The following is a 22,256-nucleotide window of genomic DNA, read 5'->3' as shown; positions in this document are numbered from 1 at the left end:
CGTATTTTCTGTGAAGGAGGCAGCCTTGTCTTGATAGAGTTTGAGATGTTTGTTCGATTTTGTCTATCCACTGCTCTTCTGATTTTGACTGGTTTATTGTGATCCCTAGGTATTTGAACGATGTAACATTTTCTATTTCTGAGTTGTCGATCGTGAAGATATATTGGTTTGTTCTTTTTTTTGATGGTTTGGTGAGGGTCATTGTCTTTGTTTTTTCCGTATTGATCGTTAGTTCGTTTTTTTTCATGTAATGGCTTAGATCTGCTAGTGTCGTTTGTAGCCCAGTCGGTGTTTTGTCTAGTAGCACAATGTCATCAGCGTATGCCATGATTGGGACTGGGATCGAGTTGATTTTGGGGGGATTGGTTTTATGTGATTTTAGATGTTCTTCGATATCGGCAGTGAACAAGTTGTAGAGTGTCGCTGCAAGAGGACAGCCTTGTTTAAGTCCGTTTTCTGTTGGTATGGCAGATGTTGTAGCTCCTTGTCTCGATAGTCTGACTTTTATCGTGGTTTTTGAATACAGCAGGATAATTGGTTCTAGGATATCAGATGGACAGTTCCATGTTCTAAGTTTCGACCATAGTTTTTCGCGTGAGATTGCGTCAAAAGCCATTTTTAGGTCAATAAATGCTGCGTAGATTGTCGAGTTGGAGTTGATGGCTTCATGTTTGATTGCTTGTAGTAATATCAGGTTGAGATTTGTTCCAACGTTGGCCGTGAATCCTGTTTGTCTGGTCGAGAATTTATTGTTTTTTATGGCCCATGCGGTGAGTTGGTTTAGAAGTACTGCTGCAAATAATTTTCCTAGCGGATCGAGCAAGGCGATCGGTCGGAAGTTTTGGGGGTCTTCTCTAGGGCCTTGTTTGTGGATTGGTACGATTACTGCTGTTCTCCAGGAGTTTGGTATTCTGTGCAGTTTATTGATCAGTTTTGTGATGTGACACAGGAGGGTTGCCCAAGCGTTAGGATCTTCTTTGATTATGGCATTGGATAGTCCGTCAGGGCCTGGGGCTCTGGAAGTGTTGAGTTTGTTGATCAGGAGGATGTAATCTTCAAATTCTGCGTGTACTTTCCATGTTGGGTCTGTTATGGGTTGTGTGTTCTGTTGAACCGTTTCTCGTGATGCATAGATGGTAGTGAAGTGCGTTATCCATTTTTCTTGGGTTACGTTAGCTGTAAGCTTCTGCTGTTTTTGTTGATTGTCATTGAGTAAGTTCCAGAGTTCTTTTGTATTGTGGGATTTGTGGATTTTCAATATGTTCTCTGCATCTGCCTGCTGAATGAGGCTTTTTTGTGATTTAGTCCAGTTTCGATGGTTGTTTTTCAGAGTTTTGATCTGGTTTGGGATATCGAGAGCTGGGGTTTTCTTTATCTGTCTTATTGTCCGATTTAAGGCTTTTTTCCTTTCGGCAATTTCTTGGTTGTAGAAATGTCGATGGTCTTTCTGCGGGCGATTTTTACTGGTTTGTCGGAACGGAATTAGGATCCATTCGTAGTCAATTTTTAGAGCATTTGTCAGACTTGTCTGTAGGAATTTTTCCGGTAATGAGGCTAAGGATGCTTGTGGGATTCTCAGCCTTGTTGTTGTTCCGTTTAGTTCTAATAGAGGAGATGGTAGCCCCGTCTCTATTTTTTCCAGTGCCGCTTCAGAGTGGGCGGTAAGTTGATTATGGTCGCTCCTATCTGTTAGTATCGTCTGCACGTTTGTGACTGATCGGTGAAGTTTTTCAGATAGGAATATATAATCGATGATCGCATGGGATGAACCTCTGCTCCATGTTGGTGTATAGGGTTTCGAAGTGTTCCCTTGACTCAGAAGGAGTAGGTTGCGTATCGTGGTTTCTTTCATCCATCTCTTTGCGTTTGCCGATAGGTCTGAGTGCTTTAAGAGGCCACCGTTCTTATCGTATAGTTTGATGTTCAGATCGCCACATATTATTACTTCCGATGACGGATGTTTAGTTGTGGCCTCATCGACTGAGATGAAAACTCCATCTAGGAACATATCTGTTGATATTGCTAATGGGTTCCAATAGAGATTTAGGATTAGGATTGTTGAGTTGTCTTTCTCTTCTCGTTTTTGCTGGTTTTTTGTATATATTATTGTGGTCAGTTGAATCCAGGGGTTTATGTTTTCGGAGAGTATTACTGTGCTGTGAGGGTTTATCTTGATTAGGGTGAGTAAGCCTGAGGCGGGTCTTCCTTGTTTTTGTACGATAGCTGGGTTTAGGAGCGTGGTAAAACCATCACATGCTGGTGGGTCGCTGAGCCAGGTTTCTTGGAGGCATATGAATTGGTATTGCTCTAGCTCAGCAGCTGAGTCCGTAAATAGATGGAGATTTCCTCTGGTGTTCCATGAGCACAGTGACCACGTAAATCCATTGTTCGTTAATTGTTATGAGTTAGAGTTCATTGAGTATTCTGTAGATTCTGTTTCTGAGAAGGTGGTTTCGAAGTCATAGATTCTTCTAATTGCATGGGCATCTTTGTCTGGTTGTTGGCTTCTTATTGAGTCTTCTATAGATTCAATGTCTGATGAAGGAGTTTCAAAGCTTGTTCTGTTAGATTTGTTATTTCTGTTTAGGTATGCTTCTTCTGAGGCACGATTTGAGTTTCTGTCGTCAGTTGCCTGTTTTTGTTTCCTTTGGTCGTTGTTTTTTCTTTCGTATCTTGCTGTTGTTTTATATTTTGGTTTGCTTGGCATTCTTGTGGATGTTGAGGCCCAGCATGAGAAGCCCAAGTTGTGCAATTGTCTTCGTGTTGATATGATGAGTTCTTGGTTATTGGGGTCCGAAAGCTCTATGACGATTTTATCCAAGTTTCGATCGTCTTTAAAGGTTATCAGATCAAGGTCTTTTGTTGTGAGTTTTTTCAAGCAAGGTATTACGCCAAAAAGGCGTAGTAGATTTGTTCTATTTAGGATTACCGGTTCCAGGTTTTTATTTGCATTTTCAATGTGGATTTCATATATTTCATTTTGTCGTAGTGGATTAACAAATGTTGGTCGCATCTGGGTTTGTTGACTGGAGTCTTGTGGTGTTGTTGTTATCGAGATCGACGAGATGGGGTCGTAAGCTTCGTCTCTGGTTGTGGATATTGAGATGTTTTCCATTGATAGCACCGAAGTTTCTTCTAGGGAGAGTTCAGTAGAAGTGTCTTGATTTTGTTTCGCAGGTTGATCAAGGATTGTGGTATATTCATCGATTATTATGTAACTCGTCTGGATTATTGATTGCGAAGCCTGTTGATTGTTTTCTGATGGTTGTTCTTCGTGGGTGGTCATGTTGAGCAGTTCCTCATCGATCGGCGAGTGTGGCAGGATAGGTCCCGCTAATTTGGGTTTGGTCTGGGCTAGATGAACTTGAATGCTTTGTGTGTTGGCAGCTGATATTTTCTTCTTTGGTTGTTGAACAGTTTGGGCGTTCTGGTTTATATTTCGTAGAAATGCTCGAGAGCCCGTTTGTCGTTTTTTGTTATTTTTCTGTTGGGTGGGTTTTGTTTCATTTGTTATTTTTTCTTTTTCAAAAATCTGAAAGTTTTCATTTGGGTTCTTTGTTATGTTACTTGGGGTGATGGTTTTTGTTTTTTTGTTAATAATATTTTGACTCGGTTCTTTTGGTACTTGTTGGGCGAGGTCCGAGGTGGTTTCAGATAGTTGTTGTGTCTGAATTGGGCATTGTGACGCTTTTAGAGACGGCGGGGTTTGTAGTCGTTGATCGTTTGGTCTGGTTGCTTGCTGGTGATGGTGTTCTTTGAGCATCTGTACTAGTTCTCCTGTAAGTTTTGTTTTCTCTTGTCGGTCTCCTCTCGCAATCTCGGCTAGTCTTTGTTGCCACCGGTGTGTCTCCTCTGCTTCTATTGTGAGTCTTGATTCCACTGTCGAGACAAAGTGTTCGATGTGTATCTGTTTTGAGTGAATTAGCGCTAGAAGGGTCGCCTGATCTTTTATTGCATCTTTCATATCTTCATGTAATTTCAAGAAGGGGATCATCGACTGGGAAAGTGTTGCGATGAGCATGTTTTGCAAGTCTAGCATTGTTGTTGGGATTCTTGGGTGTGGGTCTTCTTCGGCTTGTTCGTGGTTGTCGTTTTTCTGTTGGGGGTCTTTTGATTTTTGATTCTTGATTACTGGATCTGGAGTATAGTAAGATTCATCTGTGTCATAGTTGAATCGGGATGGGGCAGTTTTACGTTCATCCAATTCTGGTTGACGTTCTTTTTTCATCAGCTTGTTTTGGTTGCCCTGGGGGATACATGGTGTTGATGTTAGTTGCATTGGGTTTGCTTCCGTTAAGTCTCTAAATACTTCTTTTCCTTTTTCTGCAGTAGTCATGATTGACTCAATTTCGGTGATGTCCAGTGATAATTTTTCCAGTCTGTTTCTTGTTTTTGATGTTGTTGGTTCCACTGGGCTGGTGGATTTGACGGAGTTGTGGGTTTTAAGCCACGCAAGTCGTGCTAATCTTGCTTTTTCTTTTTGCTTCTGTTTTTCTGGTGTTGGGACTGCTGGTTTTGTAATTTGGTCTTGTGTTCGTTCAATTTGTTGGCAGTTTGAGGTAGGCTTGAAGCCGATATGTTGAGCTGTGCGTTTTGGTTCTTGGTTGTTAGCAATTTCCTGAGGATTGCTGACTATTTCGTGCGGTTTCTTCAGTTCCATGGATTGTTGATTTCGGATTTGTTTGTCCGATGTTAGATCCTGTTTTGTCGGTGTCTGCAACTGTTTGTTTGTAAGGTCCATGGGTTCTTTATTGCTGATTATAAGATTTGTCAGGGTGTCTTGTGTCCTGTTGTTTGGAGGGTCTTGTTTTGTGGACTGGTGGGTTGTGTTCAGAGCAATTGGAGGATCGATCAGTTGCTGTTCAGGTTCGAGTTGAAGAGCCGGTGATGATGATACGGACATGGTGGTTTGTCCAGTTGTTGTGATTGGATTCTGAGCTTGAGTTTTAATGTCCGGACTCTTCATCTCGGTTGAGGTAAGTTGCTGATTTTCAACTGTGCTGTGTGATTCCGCTAATAGTCGAGGGGATATCACAATGGGATTAGCAGATTCAAGGTTTCTTTCTTTGAAGTCTTCTGAGTTCTGTTTAGAGTTTGAATTCTGTGTCAGGGACTTTGGAATTTCTTTATACAATGTCACTTTCTTGAAGGATTGCTCCAGTGTTAGCTGCAGTAAATTTTCGTCCGTTGTGTTAGCGCTCACGGTCTTGGCTGTTTGTCTTGTTTTTGGACGTTGAGTTGGGTGTTGTTTGTTGGTGCGAATTATTGTCATTGTTTCCAGTTTGTAGATTGCAAAGTTTAGGTTTTGGGGGGTTCCTATTTGGTTTCTTAGAATACTGGCCCCCTGGTTGCGGCTTGCTACTGTTGTCTATTTGATGAGGTCAGGATCCAAGGGTCGAACCCTTTCGGTCTCCTGATCAGCGGGGCTGCGCAGGTTTGTCTTCGTTCTGCTTTTCTGTGGAGGGTCAAGTTGCGCTTTCAGGATCCAAGGGTCGAACCCTTTCGGTCTCCTGATCAGTGAGGCTGCGCAGGTTTATCTTCGTTCCGCTTTTCTGTAGAGGATCAAGTTGCGCTTTCAGGATCCAATGGGGGGACCCTTTCGGTTTCCTGATCGGTCAATGGTACGGGGTTGTGCGATCGTTTTGTTCCTGTGGGGCGGTTAGAGCTAAGTTTTCGGGATCCAAGGGACGAACCCTTTCGGTCTCCTGATCAGCGAAGATAAGCAGATGTTGGAGTCGGAGTCCTGACAGGTCTGGTATAGGGCGTTGAGGGGGCTGCTGTACAGCTGCGGGTGTCGGGAGTCAGCGCGTTGAGTGGCCGAGGCGGGGCTGCGAAGGCACACGCGGCAGAGGACCCTGTTCGGTGTTAGGTGGATGGAGCACGAGTACGCCAGGCACAGGCAGGCTCCGGTGTCAGAGGATAGTCAGAGGGGAATCGTTCAGAGGGGTCGTTCAGCTCCGGGCCAGCCGATACGGACACACGAGGGGACAGCGCAGCTGTCAGCGGCGAGAGGCAGGTCACTTGCAAGGTTTTGAATGTCTTCGAGTGACTCGGTGGGCGGATTTTTCTGGGGGGGCGCCGCGGAGCCTGCAGAGCCTAAAGACCAAAAGACTCTGCAGCAGACTCCGCGGCCGCTCCGCGGTCTTCTGGGTATTTTAAAGGCACCAGGTGAAAGCAGGTGAAACAAAAAAAGGACAAGAAGCAGGTCCTCACAGGGTTCAGGAGCAAAAGCTGTAGAGTCCTCTCGCAACCGCAACCAAAAGACTCTGCAGCAGACTCCGCGGCCGCTCCGCGGTCTTCTGGGTATTTTAAAGGCACCAGGTGAAAGCAGGTGAAACAAAAAAAGGACAAGAAGCAGGTCCTCACAGGGTTCAGGAGCAAAAGCTGTAGAGTCCTCTCGCAACCGCAACCAAAAGACTCTGCAGCAGACTCCGCCATCTATATCACAGGGTCACAAATAGCAAGCAGCTACATTTAAAGATCCATGAAGGCTAGGCCAGACACCAAAAGGGTCTCAGTGTTTGAAGAAAGAGATCTGTTACATTGACCCAGTGTGTCCTTTGCCTCTCCCCTTCAGATGACTCCTCATTTCATGGGTCCTGCAATACTTACTGTGGGGAACTTAAGCAATGGAACACCAAGGAATGTGGTTTAACAGTTCTTCATTTGTTTTCTCTGAATGGTCAGGTTGGTTTATAGCAATGCTTAAAAGGAGTCAGGGGAAACTCTAAAATTAAAGGCAAACTGTGTTTGGATGGGCTAACACAAAAAAGGTGCCACCTTGGGTTTTCCCTCTTAGCCCATACAAGTGGTAAACCAAAGTAGCTCTTAAATCTATTCTAAAACGTCTTTGCCGTTCAAAGACTATGTTCTACGAAGTAAAGTTCTGAAGGATTGGCCAACATAAATAGCAAAACCTAATCTTACACATTTCTTCAGGCATTCCTTCTCACCATAGTCGATAAATAATGATCCAAAAGATATGGCCAACAGAAAAGTTCGAAACTTACACTTAATTAACCATTTAACCTCCTTGCTCCCCTATTGTATTAATGTAAATGTTTCAATATGTAGACAACCAACAATTTCTTAAATTATTCTTCAAGTCACTCTCTAAACTAACCAAATTAAAAAAAACTATTTCTGCTAATGCATCTGTAAAAGGTACTCACCCTCTGGACTTATTTGAGCCTCTCTGCTTTCCCCATGATTAGGACCTCTTCCGAATTGTTTCACAGCCATCTCTTCTTAAACCTCCCTAAGGTTTATAATTCTTTTTTTGCAGGCAACATGTCCCTCCTGGATCTTCGGATTCTCCTGGACATTGTGTTTTTTCATGAATCGCAAGAAGGTCCCGCATGGACCTGGAGTTCCTTCAGGTTGCACAAAAGGTCTCTTGTGAAACTGGGGAACCATCATGATTTACAATAGAACCGGCCTGGACTTTGGGCTTCTACAGGGTTGACAGCAGGTCCCACCTGGATTAGGGTTCTTTCGGGATTCACAAGCTTTCCCTCATGGATCTTGGTATTCTCTAGGATTCTCATCAAACCCATTCTGGGCCTTGGGTTTCTGCAGGATTCTCAACGGGTCCCTCTGTGATTTTAAGATTATTTAGATATCACAACATGTCCCTCCTAGACTTTGAGATTCTTTAGATCTCACCACAAATCTCTCCTGCACCTTGGTTCTGTAATGTATTTGCAACAGCTGAAATAGTTATTCTCCCTGCCATTAGAGACATTGTCAGGCAGATGATATTCTCATGCCCTCCTGCCATGGGCCAGCTCCCTCTCTCAAAGGCCTGAGCGTTACTGGTCGATGAGCCAAAGAGCTAGACTTTTCAATCCCCTCCAAACTATGAAAACATCTTTCAAACCCCTTAGTTACCTTCTCCATCGAAAGGCTCGAGGCTAGAAGTACTTCCTGTTTCCCCTCTCTAATCCTGTTATAAAGGTTTGCTGCTTTTCTTCATCCAGCAATCCCATAATAGATATTAGTTTGACAGCTCTTCCTTTATATCATGGGACAAATTCTTCCTTCTTTCTCCAACCAGCTGCCTTTCCTAGCCAGTAGTTCAAGAGGTATCGCGTTGTTTCATCCCCAGGAGTTTTTTTTGTCATTTTTAATGAAGAAATGACATCGAAAAAACGAATCGAGATATAGAGGGTTGAAAGGGGTTAGGTGGGGTCTGGGGCAGGGTTAATAATATAGGGTAGGGAGGGACCCACCATATATTGGTTTTAAACAATTTTGATGAGTTTTTTAAAAATAATTTCTTCGAAAGAAAATTTTTCGACTAAATTCATGTTGGTAAAATGACATAGAACCGTTCAAGTACTCTCCCCTGTTGGTCAGGGAGGAAGGCTTCCTGATTTTCACCAACAAGCAATTATTTCCTGAATGGTAGTTCCAGGGCTCTCCCTTTACATCAAGGGAGCAAAGTATCATGGTTTCACCAGCCACCAGTCTTTTCAAGGACAGATCCTGGACTTTTCATGTTTGGTTTACCTTCTTCCAGGTATCTGCACTCTCCCGTGCAGCCTTTTGCCAGGTGAGGCTTTCGCGGCTCCTCTTGTGTCACGGTATAACTCTGATTTCTCTGGTTCCACAGCAGTGACCATTCCCACTCCCTTTTATAGTCATTAGGCTATGTCTTGCTATCTAAGAGCAGCCATGATTGGTTGTTAGCAAGGAATTCATGTGACCCTTTCTGTGGCTGGCTTTCCCTTCTAGGCTTATCAATCGAAGGCCAGAAATGGATCATGGAAAAGCCACCCTGACATGGTTTTTGTAAGCCCCATGAGGTTTTATCAATACATGTAGCATGCAGTGCCATCTGGAAACAGTCCTGGGTTAATTGTTCAGCCTTGCAGCTCTTCTGCAATCTCCGGGTGCGAGTATCACCTCTTGCAAGAGTAACACAGCATGTGTTAATTTCCCATGGCATTGCTCCATTTGCTTTGCTGTTTCTGCGGTTTTGCAGAGGATTCCCCACACTTTCTTGTCAATGCTGCTTTCCAGTCCGCTGACCCTTCTGTTCTGCAGAGATGGACTCTGGGAGATGCAGTCTGTAGTCTCCGGGATACCTCTGCTTCTCTCCTGTGATACAATACAGTGTTTCCGGGGGTGGGGGGCTAGCATCATACATCAGCGAAGGGGGCTTCTGGAACTCACTACAATACCTAAGAACAAAGACTGAAATCTTTGGATAACTTTCAACATCGACAAGCCTTTTGTACCCTAGACCAATACTGCCAGTATTTCAACTTTCTTTCATCTACAACTCTTGAGGATAATCTTTGTCATTTGAGTAATATGTTGCCACCAGTGCCCAGAGTCACTGATAAACTTCTGAAACTCACCTGCTAACAGTAGCACTAGGTGGCAGGTGTAGTAGGTGACAGTAGGAAATCAGTTTAAGACCACCGCCATAACTGCACTGTACATAAAGTCATTTTGCATTGTTTGAGGTACCACATCACACAACACACCAACCTCATAATAAAGTAAGGGTTGACCAATGTGCAATTTTACTCAACAAACTAGTAGCTCCCAGTGCAATATGAAACCAACGACTATAAGGTCCAGCAGACCATAATTGACCATCAGTGTTTATGATATGATATGGTTTGGTATTTGTAACACGCCTCTACACAAGTGGTTCTAGGTGCCTAGGTGCCGCAAGACAAGAGAAGGGAACAGAGGAATGACAAGACAAACGCTATGACTGGACCATGTGACATTGAGATCATGCAAGTGCAAACGAGAAGGGCAGGGGAAAAGGTGCAAGGTGAAGTGCAGGGAAGGGGTAAGGTGATGTGCAATCAGGGCAGCAGGGCTCTGAGTAAGTGCAGGGACGGCAAAGGACTACACGGGTGCAGTCCCAGACCGGGAGTTCTGGGTAGGCCAGGAGGCAGTGCATAGTGACTGGTCGGGGGGAGGGGCATGGTACCCTGTGTGACTCTGAGGGCAACCATGCAACCTGTCCGGATGAGCAGTCAAATATGGTGGTCAGTCAAAATCTCAAAAAAAAAAAGTCGAATAACAATAATGTCGAAAAATAAATCTCGAAAAAAAAAGTCGAATTGCCTTTTTTTTATTATATATTTATTTTGGGGTCCGGGAATAAAAAAAAAATGGGTAAAACAAAAAAAAAAAGAAAGAAAAGGGGGGTTGGGAGGAGCCCCCCCATTTCGAATGAAAAACGTCATTAAAACAAATTCGACTTTTTTTTTTTTCGAGATTTTTTTTCGACATTTTGTCATTCGACTTTTTTACATTCGACTTTTTCACTATAAACCGTCAAATATATTAGCAGGGGAGAGGGAGAGAGAAGCAGCTTCCGGAACTTCAGGGGATCTGGCTCAAGTCAGAGGTGCAGAGATACCATTCTAGGCAGAGGCACCTGCAGAGCTGAGAGATCTACCACCCACTCTCTGCTTGGAGAAACAACATCATCATGTATTCATGAAACCTGTATTTTTCAGGTGTCATATATATGAAGACAGTTGCACAGGTCTAAGTTTAAAATTACTGGATACATTACTTTTTTAATACAGAGAGTGTTTTTACACAGGTACAAATATACGCCCATGCATCACATCCTACAATACAGAGAAAATGCAATGTCCTCCAAAATGCAGCCCAAGCAGTTTTAATAGGTCATTCCACTGGCAATAGGGAAGGCCACATTAAAGACAGGGACCCCGAAAACATGTCCTATTGTCCTTCATGATTTTTCATCAGTAAAATTGTAATGAAATGAGTGCTTATTAGCTGTGAAGGATACTTCATTTCGATAGTAGGTAGTTATCCTACATACCAATTAATATGAAGATCCAGGCAGGTAAATACGTACATAAAAAGCTGCATTTCTATTTTGGATTTAGTGACTAGATTTTCTCTCATGAGTCATAACCTCTGCTGGCGCCCCCTACATTGTCTCTATGTGGCATTTAGCTTAGGATCTTGAGCTGAATTTCTGTGGGTACATGAGCCTTGTTAGTGCTGGGTTCAGACACCAGCATGCCGGATGCAGGCCAACGGAGATTGGCAAAACATAATGAAAGACATAATTATGCATGTTTTACAATGTAAACCCTTAACCACAACCTACATCATGAGGTTATTGGCTATCAAGATGCAGTGAGTTCTCCAAGCAAGGATGGACTGGGACAAATAATGGGTACTGTCACCCATTAAAAGGGGCCTGCAATTGGGAATCAAAATGTTTTCTTTTACCAATAAACTGTTAAGGCACTATTTTGGGAAAATATGTGTGTGTTTTAAAGAATATTCAGTCAGTAGTAACGATCAAAATTGCCAATGCCAGTGCACAAACAGGCCCACATTGCCCAGGAAAACCGGCCCACCCTTGCCCTGCATGCTAGCACGAGCCTGTTGGGAAGGGGCACCTGAAACTCACCTCCTTTACTAAGCCCGTGGTAGTCACTATGTTTTCTGCTCCTTCCACAGTCTTGTTTGCCACCTGGTTGACACCGGAGACCACGGCTCCTCCCACCGCACTGGCCTGTTCTTTCGTTTTCTCAGCCACTGAAAGATTAAAGTTATAAAATAAGGAGATCTAATGGCACATGGGATGAAGGCACTCGACCCAAGCTTAATCTAAATGCATTGTGGAAGACTATAGTCTACCTTGGTCAAGCTATGAAGAACGTGCCATCAGTTTAGGCCAGGAAACACATTCTATGGGTTTGCAGCACAATGCTTTTTCGGAGTGTACAGAAGGCCATAAAAATAGACGCCTGCATGCAGGAAAGATCTGCATGATTAATAAAAACAAGCGAACAATGACTAAGCAAACTGTGTTGGCTATTGTACAGGCATTGTATAGACATTTGTCAGGTGCTGACATCCAATGGCCTGGTTCTGTCACAAGACCGGGCAGGGGTGTTGCTAAGTCTGGAAAAGATCTGGGGCTATGTTACTGTCGGGACTCAGGGCTAGCTAGCCTTTTGGTTGTAGCCTCTGAGCTTCTGTCCGAGGCTATAACCAAAAGACCCAGGGATATAGCCCCTCAGCCCCCGCTAGCAGCGCCTCTGCAAGCAGTATAAGGTACTACAGAAAGAAGGGCATCACTCAAGCTGCTTTAACTACAAGTGGGGTATAGAGTCCCCTATCTTGATGAAGGTACAGAGAGGAGAGATACATTCCAGAATAGTATGGATCATGAGTAAGGAATTCGAATCTATGTAATTACTGCGCCATCTTTACTGCGAGCCGCAAAAATGTTCACTTTTTATTTTGACCCCCTTTTCACCCCATATATATGCCAGGGAGACGCCCTGCATCCCCTCTTCATCCACTACATACTATGCCCATCCCTAACACATATATGGTGTGAAATGGGGATCAAAATAAAAAAGTTGACATTTTCAGTGGTCCCAGTAAACTAGGCACAGTAATTGTATAATCTTAGGAATTCTGCTGATGTCTGTAGTAAAGCCTGTGTGCTAGATGGCCGCTGCCACACACACTTTCATGAAACCAGTAAATATACACCTTAATGAGAAATTAGACAGTTCCTGAAAATATCTATATCTTGTATAACATTACAGGGCCTGCGGTAGCGGCCCTCTGTTATGGTTAAGTTGCTGAACCCATAGGAAGAGCACTATTTGGGTGGCTTATAACTTCGCCCCCTTGAACGAATCCTCACCAAACTTTGCAAAAGAAGTATATGGCCCAGTCAGATTGATGACTTTTCATCAAAATGTATTTCATATGTGATTTCATCAGTGATGTCATCAGTGGCATTTGTGATGTAATCTTAGATGTCCTGGGTGTTAGTCTTAGCAGTGCAGGATGGTGGCGCGAGTTATGGTTGCTTTGCTTACTATAACTGGCAAATTTCTGAGGTTTTTTGGTTGTACTTGTAACCATAACGTTCCTTTAACAACGTTTTTTCATTGAATTTCATAGGTTTTTATTAGTGTAACTTAAACATCACGTCCCTTTAACAAACATTTTTCAGTGAATATAGATAAGGGCTTTTAAAAAAAATCAGAAATAGATTACAATTATAATTATGATAGCACACCAGTAATTATAGGTTTGTTTCTGAGGGAGGAGGACATTCCAAAGACTAGCTTGAGCATGATATGCACAACCTACTTTTTCGGAGGAAGCGGAAACCCCCAGAGACTAAATTGTGCGACACACAAGTGACATTTTCTGAGAGAGGAGAACATTTCTCTGGCAAGCTTGATTTTTAAACGTGCACAGAGCTTTTTTTATAAAGGAGGAAAAATCCAGTGACTATGTTGAGTGTGAGACACACATGTGAAGGTTTCTGATGGAGGAGGGAACCCGATTGAGTAGCTCCAGTTTGATACAGCACTTGTAAGGATAGCAAATGGAACACCAAGCTTACACCTGATGCTGTAGAGTTTGAGATGATCTTTAGAGCTTCCAGGGATGTTTCGTTGCCACAAGATAAACAACAATATGCATCATGCTGAAAAACTCACATTCCAAAAAATGAATGGTTATGTCTCGCCCTCCTTTACTGGAAGGCCACGCCCACAGAAATTGGTTACATCTGTGCGCCTCTTTCCGGCTTCTTGCACACTTCACAAGATGTTGAGATGGCTGGCGCGACTGTGAACATCCTATATTGCTCATTCCTCCGGCTTCCTCCAGCTTATGACCACCCACAAGGCAGACATTATTCACCAAAGCGTTTTATAATGGTGCAATACCATAGGAAAATGTTCTGTGAATCAGGCATTATGTGTCCGCATGCCGGAACATACAATCATTGTACATTTTCCACTATGGAGGCACAGCCATCCTTTCCACTGCAGTAGAGTGGGAAGCCAACATCGTCCTGCTCAATGGTGCCGCTGGCTGTAGTAGGGAAGGCAGATGGAATGCAGTGCATTATTCATGCCACCACAACTGTTGAAGCTAGGAGAATATAGTATCTCAGTATTGCACAGTGTCTCTTCTCCAACTCTTAAAGTGAATAATGAAGTAGTTGTTATATTTCAATGTCCTGCTTTCCAAAGGATGACCCGGAGACAGTAGTGGAAGGTGGAAGGTAAGTGGCCTTTACTGGTAGACCAGGATCTTCAGGTGGCAAGTACCGGTAGGTAAATTGGGAACAGAGATACCGGGCATCCACACTGTAGGGAAAGACCGCTCCCTCTCTCAACTGACAAACATGGAATCTCAGGACAGAACATTCAGGGAGCATTCCAATAGGCCACAGAGAAGGCAGCCTCCCATGCAGTAGTGCAGGTGGGTGACATGTAGCTCGTGTAAGTGAATATGTATGCAACCTCCAGACATGGGTTACATGGCCAATGCAGAAGGCTCACATTTCTTCCCCTACCTCATAGACGTATTTCAGAGCAATTCTCCACCTTCAATGACTTTCGCTTGGCAGAGAGAGGTAATCCCCAACCCAGACGTACAGGAGAGGTCCAGGTGGAGCCATTTCACTGCTACAACAATAATCAATACAAGGTCATCCTTCCCCTTTAGTAACCTGCACCCTAACTTTCCCCTTCCTTCTACACCACTTCCACCTCCTGCATCATATATGCAAGCTCCTCTCATTTCTCATATCTCACTGCCACCACTTGCATACCCACACCCGATACCTCCTCCTCAACCTTCTCTGAAACAGATCCTGAGGGGCTAATGCCACCACTTCTTCCTCTAATGGAGATCTCTCCACCACAGACTTCAAGGGGACTGGGGTGCTGCACACTCCTCATTCTCTATATGTTTCTGCCCAGCACTGTGAATCCAATATTGTCTCAAAACATTTACAGGCTCCCATCCCCCAAATGAACCCCCACAGTATCCTCCTCCTTCAGCAAATCCACATCTTCACCCTCTGACATTCATTCAAGCTCAATGTCTATTCCTACCCATTCTCCATGACAACATCTTCCTCCCGTTCTACCATCACATCCGCCTCCTCCTCTACGTTGGTGAAGATGATTACAATAGGTTACAAGCTTCAACACAATCTTTCCCAGGTGCTTCTCCCAACTTCCTAAGTGCCAACTTCCCTCCAGCTCCAAAAACCCCAGCTACATGAATCTGCATCATCTCAGTTTTAGTAAATTTTAAACAAACAAAAAAGAGAAGGATGGAAAATTTTGACCGAGATAGTGTTAATGATGTGACCAACTATCTAATTAATTTTCCCTCTTGAGAACTAAGGATGGAACAGTTTGCCTCATTAGACCGCACATTAAAGAATGCATCCACCATTCCAGCGGGAATTCCTGTACCAAGAGAAAGGAAGGAATGAAAGCAAAAGAGCCCTCAAAAACATAATGCACTCACATCTTTTTTTTTTACGAAGGAATACATTTATCAAAACAACACCTCGCTTCCTCTCTTTAGCACTTCCGAAGTGTGGCTCCAACCCGTTCCTCAATATAATACCCTAGCGAAAGCAAGAAAGGTACAGGAAGTGAGCTGGGCATTTTGAAAAGACATGAGACGTGAAGTGTATGTGGTCTCTCATTGGTTGATCTGAATCTCTTCTGGAGCTTCAAGGCTACAGATTGGTGCCTTGAACTGTCGAGAGGCTCAAAATCTATATGCAAGATTTTCGGGGAGTTCAAGGTGCCATCAAGTCTCTTGATGCCAAACCCTGAGGTATCCAGTGAAACAATGAAACTGTTGGAGAAAAAAAACGTTGTGATGTTAAATACCCATGGCTGGACCTCCTCCACTTGCCCCCGGATGGTTCCATGTCATTTCACTGACAGAAATTTTTATGGCTACATTTTTAATGTGGCCTTTTTTTAGGGGGGATGGGTTCCCTCCCACACACACCCACTGATTTTTAACTATTCCCGACCCCCAACCGTGTATCTGCCATTTTCCACCCCCCCCCCCAAAATTTAGATGACTTTTTTGTAATTATGTTTATGTTAAAAAGGCAGTCGTAACAATGCCTGACGATGAAACAATGGTATACCCCCCGGATCCAGTTATATGTAGGCTACAATGTAAATACAGGTATTGTGGAGGATTTGTAAAGCCCAAAGGTGTGTCATACTGTAAGACATCTTGGAGCTACAGAAAGGAAGGAACTGCTCCCCGTGACACAGGAAGAGTATTCTGTTCAGGTTCCCCATAAAGATCACTGGCTTGTGTTTGTTCCTTTGTGGCGGGGGCTGTGAATTTCCAGAACTTGGAGACAACAACAGTGAACTGTTGCCATGTATTCTTTCCTTCCTATAGTTAGACACTACTAGTATCATTATTCAAAAAAACACCCAATTTCATAGAAACCTGTGGTTTGGTCTGGTAGGCGATGCAACTTCTTTAGTACAAATAAAAAGTTCTGTATCCCAAGAAAGGAATAGGAAAACAAATATGAAATGTGTATTGTATGCTGATAAGTTGGACATAGCAAAGCTTGAATAGCATTGTGACATGTGTTCGGAAATCTTGTACTGCTCCTTCGGGAACTGATAGCAGCGCATAGTGAGGTATACAGGTGCCCTAAATCAAGTATCTAAAATGCCCCTCTAACTCCAACCCATCCTTTTACTCAAACCCCCAAGCCATTCAAACCCCATTTGTAGTCGCCACTAACCCCCTCACACCAGCCAAAAATACACCTCACCACTCCACCGCGTGTTGCTCCCAGAAGGATTAATCACTAGATATTTTACTTCCATGTGATGGCAGAAAAATACCTCAATTTACAACAGGTCTGCCTATTTCTTGCCCACCCCAAAACGGCACTTTCCTTAGTCTCCTACTTGGTCTTTACGGTCTACCCAGGTAAGTGCCCATAACCCATTTCAAATTCAGTGTCTGGCTTGGCCTTCCTACCTCCATCCAAGTATAATGAAGACCACATCATTATTTCTTTCTGACGTTGAGAAAATGTTTACCATTAAAATGGCTGACATTAGAAGATCAATCCGTGTACTGCTGGCAATGGCGTTTGTGCAATGGGTGTAGTCGCCAGCTTTGTTATGGCAGTCCTTGTGAGCGCAGGGCAGTTCACAAAGCTGTGCACGCAGAGGAATAAATGAATATTTTTTCTTCAGACCGGGCTGTAGTACCATTCTGCCCGGCGCTCTGATGACCTCCCAGTCCCGAACCTTTCAAAATATCTCTGCAAACTGCGAGATACAGCAGACACATCACTGTGGCAGGCATTGGGCCTCATTACAAGTCAGTTGAATGGGTTAATGGGCTCTGCTAATGGTGGCGGGCCCGTTAACACCATTCCGCCTGATTACGAGATCCCCTTGCGGGACCCGGTAAGGACGCTTGGTAAAACCAGGCGTTGTAACTGGGTCCCGCGAGAGGAAGAGGGAGCTAACAACGTGCCGGTTGTTAGCTCCCTCCCCCATTCCCATTGAGCCGTAGGGGGGCTCAAATGGGAAAGAGGAAGCTCCGGGTCTGGGTACCTGGAAGGAGGAATTACTGGGCCCTCCAAACTCAGAATGGCCAGGTAATTCCCCATTCAGGTAACGCAGACCCGGTTAGCGGCATGGCTACCGCCAAAGCCGTAATGAGGCCCATTGTAATGCTCTGATCTTTTAGGTTTCGGTCAAAACCTGGATTTGCCTATTTTGGTTTGATTTCTTTTTTATTCACATGTTTTGACTGCTAATTGTATTGAACACATTTTTAATAGATGTTTACCACACATCCCATCTGTTATGACACTCCTTAGGCCACACCTCTTCTAAATTTCCATTAGATGCTTGAGATTCTTCGACCCGCCCCCCTAAATATTGTTTTTCAAACTTAAGGTCTCTGCTCCCCTGATTTCTTTCCCCATTCAAGCAGTGCATCTCACAATATCTAGTAGTGCATTGTGTGGCAATATGCTCACCTGTGCTCACGCTGTGCACCACACCCTCTTTGGTCTTGGTACCTGTGAAAACAAAAGACATGTACAGTGATCAGCAATTAATTTGTGAATGAAGGGAGAAACTGACAGATACATGCAAATTAGCATCTTGAGGTGACTTTCACGCCTCTATCCTGATCATGGACTAAAAGGCCCGTGGTGTTGGATGATTGGTGGTTTTGCAACAGGCAGGTGCTGCTGAATGTTTGGAACGTCTACAGAAGAGTCAATGTCATGCCTGACTCTAACCCAGACATACCATCCTTTCAGAGCCATTAAGCTTGACAGAAATAAATATGGATTTTGTAGTGTCTAAGTCCATGTATGATAGACAGGACGCAGTGAAAGCGCAGGAGCCGGAAAGTACAAAAGGTAAGTACTTCATTAGAGTTACAGGGCATAGGCCAGAAGTAAAGGAGAGAGCCAAAGTATAGTCATCCTTCTAGTAGCATCTCCCATCTTGAATCCCCAACTGTAGTCCCTGGTACCCTGAGGGAACACAAGGTTCCAACCAGACCAACATTCCATAGGTTGCATTGCCTTATGCAATGGAAGCCTACGCTACACATTTCTATAGTTCAGACTGTGTTTGATTCCTCAATGTTTTATTTAGAACACAGTGCACAGTGAACAACAGAGATATGACTGGCATCTAGTGACATCTACAACGCTCACTAGACAGATCTGTGTCCCAGAAGCAATACTTAATCCCTCCCTGCATCTCACACCATGACTGGTGGAATCGGTGTGCGCTGTTATATACACTTTCAATACGACTTCACAATGGCAGCAGGGCCATCATGCCTTACATTGGAGAGCCACAACCATGGCTTTCCCCCTCCACCCATCAAGGGGAAGATTTGTGCTATGGAGGGAGTTGTTTCCAGTCACCTGCCAGGAAAATCAAGTGCGAAAGATACAAGTACCAGAATCCTCAGGGCTAATTAACTTGCCACACCTGAAAAAGAAATGCAGACCTGCCTGAAATAACTAAGAAACTCAGCCTCCCTGAAGATTGATGAAGTCATGAAAACGTGCGTTAGGAGGAGAAGCTAAAGACTGGTAACAGAGCGCCTGCCTTCACATCTTTAAACATGACTTCACAATGTAGTCTCTTAACTCTCTCACGGCATCCAGTTTACATCAGTGGATGGCAAATGATGGGTTGTGTTGTGTATTTAGGAGGGCCTAATACTCTGCAGAGTGACTGCCCCACCATTATCTTTTGATAGCTGAAGTACGTCCTCAAAGACATGAGACTCTCTCTGCAGCCACACACATGACATTTGTGTGCCAGTAAGAGATGGCCGTTCATGGTGGAAGAACTCGAAAGGCAATTGGTTGTATGCACCTTAAAATCATTTGTAGATGTCACTGATATTGCCCGAGTCCAACTGATGCTTCTTATACCTCTAGACTTGTGGGGCTGAAATCCCACACCCCCTTCACATGGAGTAGACAGATAGAGGTAGGAGATTACAAGTACATTAAAAACGGTGTCAGGCAACATGTTTTCCCTCACATCGCAAACTTTTGAAAGTTAGAAGCAGCAGTGTCTGGTTAATTTTTTTTTTAATTATAGGGCCATAAATGCTTTCGATAGATGTACGTGAGCCACCTAGTATATCAAGGGACCCCCCGGCCCCAACCAACCAACCAACTGGGGTTCATGTGCTGTTCTGACCCCGAAAATTGTCTTTTACATAATGGGTTAACATAGTGCATTTTCTACAACACCTTCTGTGACAAATTGGGTAATGAGTTGCACAGTGCAAAAACACATAAACTAAAACAATAGATGCCAAGCCACCAACAGGGAACAGGTGAATTTTCTAATGCATTTTCACAATACCTTTTCCCACAATATATGCCAGTATTCTGCAGTGCAAAATACCATAGTGATCCTAACTGTGCCCAAACACTTATATGCTGGCTGCAACAATAAATGCCAGTATTCCCATGCAAGAGCATACTCATGTTTACTTTGGCCAAAATGCTAGCAATGGCTCTAAAGAAAATCATGTAAATGCTGGATGCACCAAAATAGACCCGTATTCCCTGGTGTCAGGCCCCATCGTATTGGATTTGCCAAAAATGCTAGGAGAAATTCCATGTCACTGTAAAAAAAAGAAAAGGTGCCCATACTGGTTGCACTAATGTAGGCCTGTATCCCCCACGTTGATTGTGCCCATAATGCCAGTAAAATGCTATTTGTATTAGTAGGTTGATGGTACTATAACCCTAAGGTATCTCTGTGCTCCAATAGGCAATACAGACTAGCGGATGAACGAGTAGAAAAGTAATGATTTATTTTCTTTCTAAAAGAGTGAAGCTTCTAAGGCACAGGCTGTCTGTTAGAGAATTCCACGGTTTATCTGGAAGGTGTGTACTTGTGTGACCTAGTCATCAGGATCATTTAAATCTATGGCTACTGTTAGAAAACATGTCCATGCTGGTTGCCCAAAAGTAGGCCAGTATCCCCGTTTTAGAAACCTAATCATGTGGCTTTCCCCATGATGTCATTAAAAAATTCCAAAAACAATACAGGCCTGTATTTCCGAATGTAAGAAAACTCATCATGTTGGCTTTGCCCATAAAGCCAATACAAATGCTATTCCCAGTGTAAAAAAAAACGATGTCCATACTAGGTGCACCAATCCAGGCCAGGTGTCCGCCACGTAAGAACGCTCATCATGCTCATAGTTCGTATAAACACTGCAGGGTAGCCTGAATAACTTGGAAAGTCAAGCAATTCAACCTTTTCAAAATAAGAATGGTTTTCCAGAGTCAAAGTATAAGAAATATAATAGGCATAATAGACATTACATTGCGAGCTCTGTGTCATCAACCACAGTATTTGATTCAAAAGGGGCACAGAAAATGTGAATTAACCAAAATCCCTGGTGACTAAGTATCAAAAAAGATGATTCAATCATTTGTATCTCATTCTCATTCTTATTAAGTCGGTAAAATAAAATGGGTTGAACGTTCCCTGCTGCAATCTGTGTGTGTTCCAGAGGTTGCAGGTTCGAATCCTGGCAAGACCAACTCAGCCTTTCATCCGTCTGAGGTCAATAAACAAGTACCAACTTCGGTTGGGTGATATTGTATGTAAATATGTTCTCTGTAAAGGGCTTTAGCGAAAGTGCTATCTAAAAATAACATTTCATTCCTAACACTCATACATGTAACCAACATGTATATGCATAGGGATTAGATAAATGCAACAATGTTGCAAAGTCAGAAAATACACATATGTTAATTTTCTAAGTGGAATTATGTTTTCTTTTGTGTGAACCCACAATAGGTGGGCTTATGGTTTTATAATTTTCCATGCATCATGTGCTTAATAATTGCAAATTTTGAGATCTTCTGATGTTCCAAAAGGAACATGACTGACATGTTTCAACATTCTACACTATTTCTTTATTGTCTTGTCTTCTTCAGGGTCAAACAATTAAGTCTTCCATCAATGATGGCATGTTGTATACCCTAAAATTGTGTATTTCTGTGACCTCACTTCTTTTGATTACAACATTCTGAATGATCTTCCACTTGGTCACTAGTTACCTGCTTGGGATCCACAGGTCTCTTTGTACCTCTTACAATCTCCAGTCTGTGGTCACTGTCCCTGTACTGGTCATTATTTGTTACCTGCTTGTGAATCCAGGATCTGTTTGTGCCTGTCATAATTTCCTGCCTATGTTAACTGGTCCTGCACTTGGTTTTTTGTTAACTGTTTGGGATCTCTTTGCCTTCATGTGCCTTTTCCAATCTCCAGCCTATGGCCACCAACCCTGTACGTTGTCACTGGTTACCTGTTTGGCCTGCCCATATTCCCTTTGTGCCTGTTTTGTCCCTGTGATGACCGCCCCTGTGCGTTGTCATTAATTACCTGTTTTGGAAAACCTGGTCTTTATGAGTAGATTTTAATCTTCTGTCTGCAGACAAAGATCCTGTTCTGGGTCACTAGTTACCTGTTTGGGATCAACCTTCCTGGTGTCTCTACTTCAATCACCACTCTGAGGTCCATTACGGTAAACTTTTCTCATTATTTGCTTCTTTTGCTGTTCTTCACACTGCACAGTTATTCTGCTTTGGTGTACCACTTGCCTTGCAATATATAGCATTTTCTTTTCTTTTCTGTCCACATCTTTTTCCCCACGGGTTGAATATATTTGCTTAACATCCTTCTATTTCAAATGTGGGTAGCGTGCTTCTGAGTTTCTGTTATTTCTCTCAGGAGGTTTGCTGTTATCCTCTGATTCGGGGGCAGTTTCCTCTGTGACCACAGGTATTGTCATCTCATGTTGCTGGGTTTGTCGTGCTGCAAACTAAAAAATAATCATTGGGCGCTAATTTACAAAGCATTTTTTCAATGGGA

General features: G+C 43.3%; 1 protein-coding gene across 1 annotated transcript in view; it reads right to left on the bottom strand.

Annotated features, from left to right (window-relative positions):
• Window positions 1-22,256, bottom strand: part of SNCG (synuclein gamma) — a 117,002-nt gene that overhangs the window by 56,930 nt on the left and 37,816 nt on the right. The window contains exons 2-3 of the mRNA XM_069610779.1: window positions 17,855-17,896; window positions 11,429-11,556 (exon numbers count right to left, since the gene is read on the bottom strand). Of these exons, the coding sequence (XP_069466880.1) occupies window positions 11,429-11,556; window positions 17,855-17,896 (170 nt within the window). The remainder of the gene's footprint in view (window positions 1-11,428; window positions 11,557-17,854; window positions 17,897-22,256) is intronic.

The sequence above is a fragment of the Ambystoma mexicanum genome, chromosome 8 (assembly GCF_040938575.1).
Source record: "Ambystoma mexicanum isolate Mex_15411 chromosome 8, UKY_AmexF1_1, whole genome shotgun sequence".
NCBI lineage: Eukaryota > Metazoa > Chordata > Amphibia > Caudata > Ambystomatidae > Ambystoma > Ambystoma mexicanum.
The sequence above is the reverse complement of the archived record's forward strand: the minus strand, read 5'-3'. Positions and strand labels throughout refer to the sequence as shown.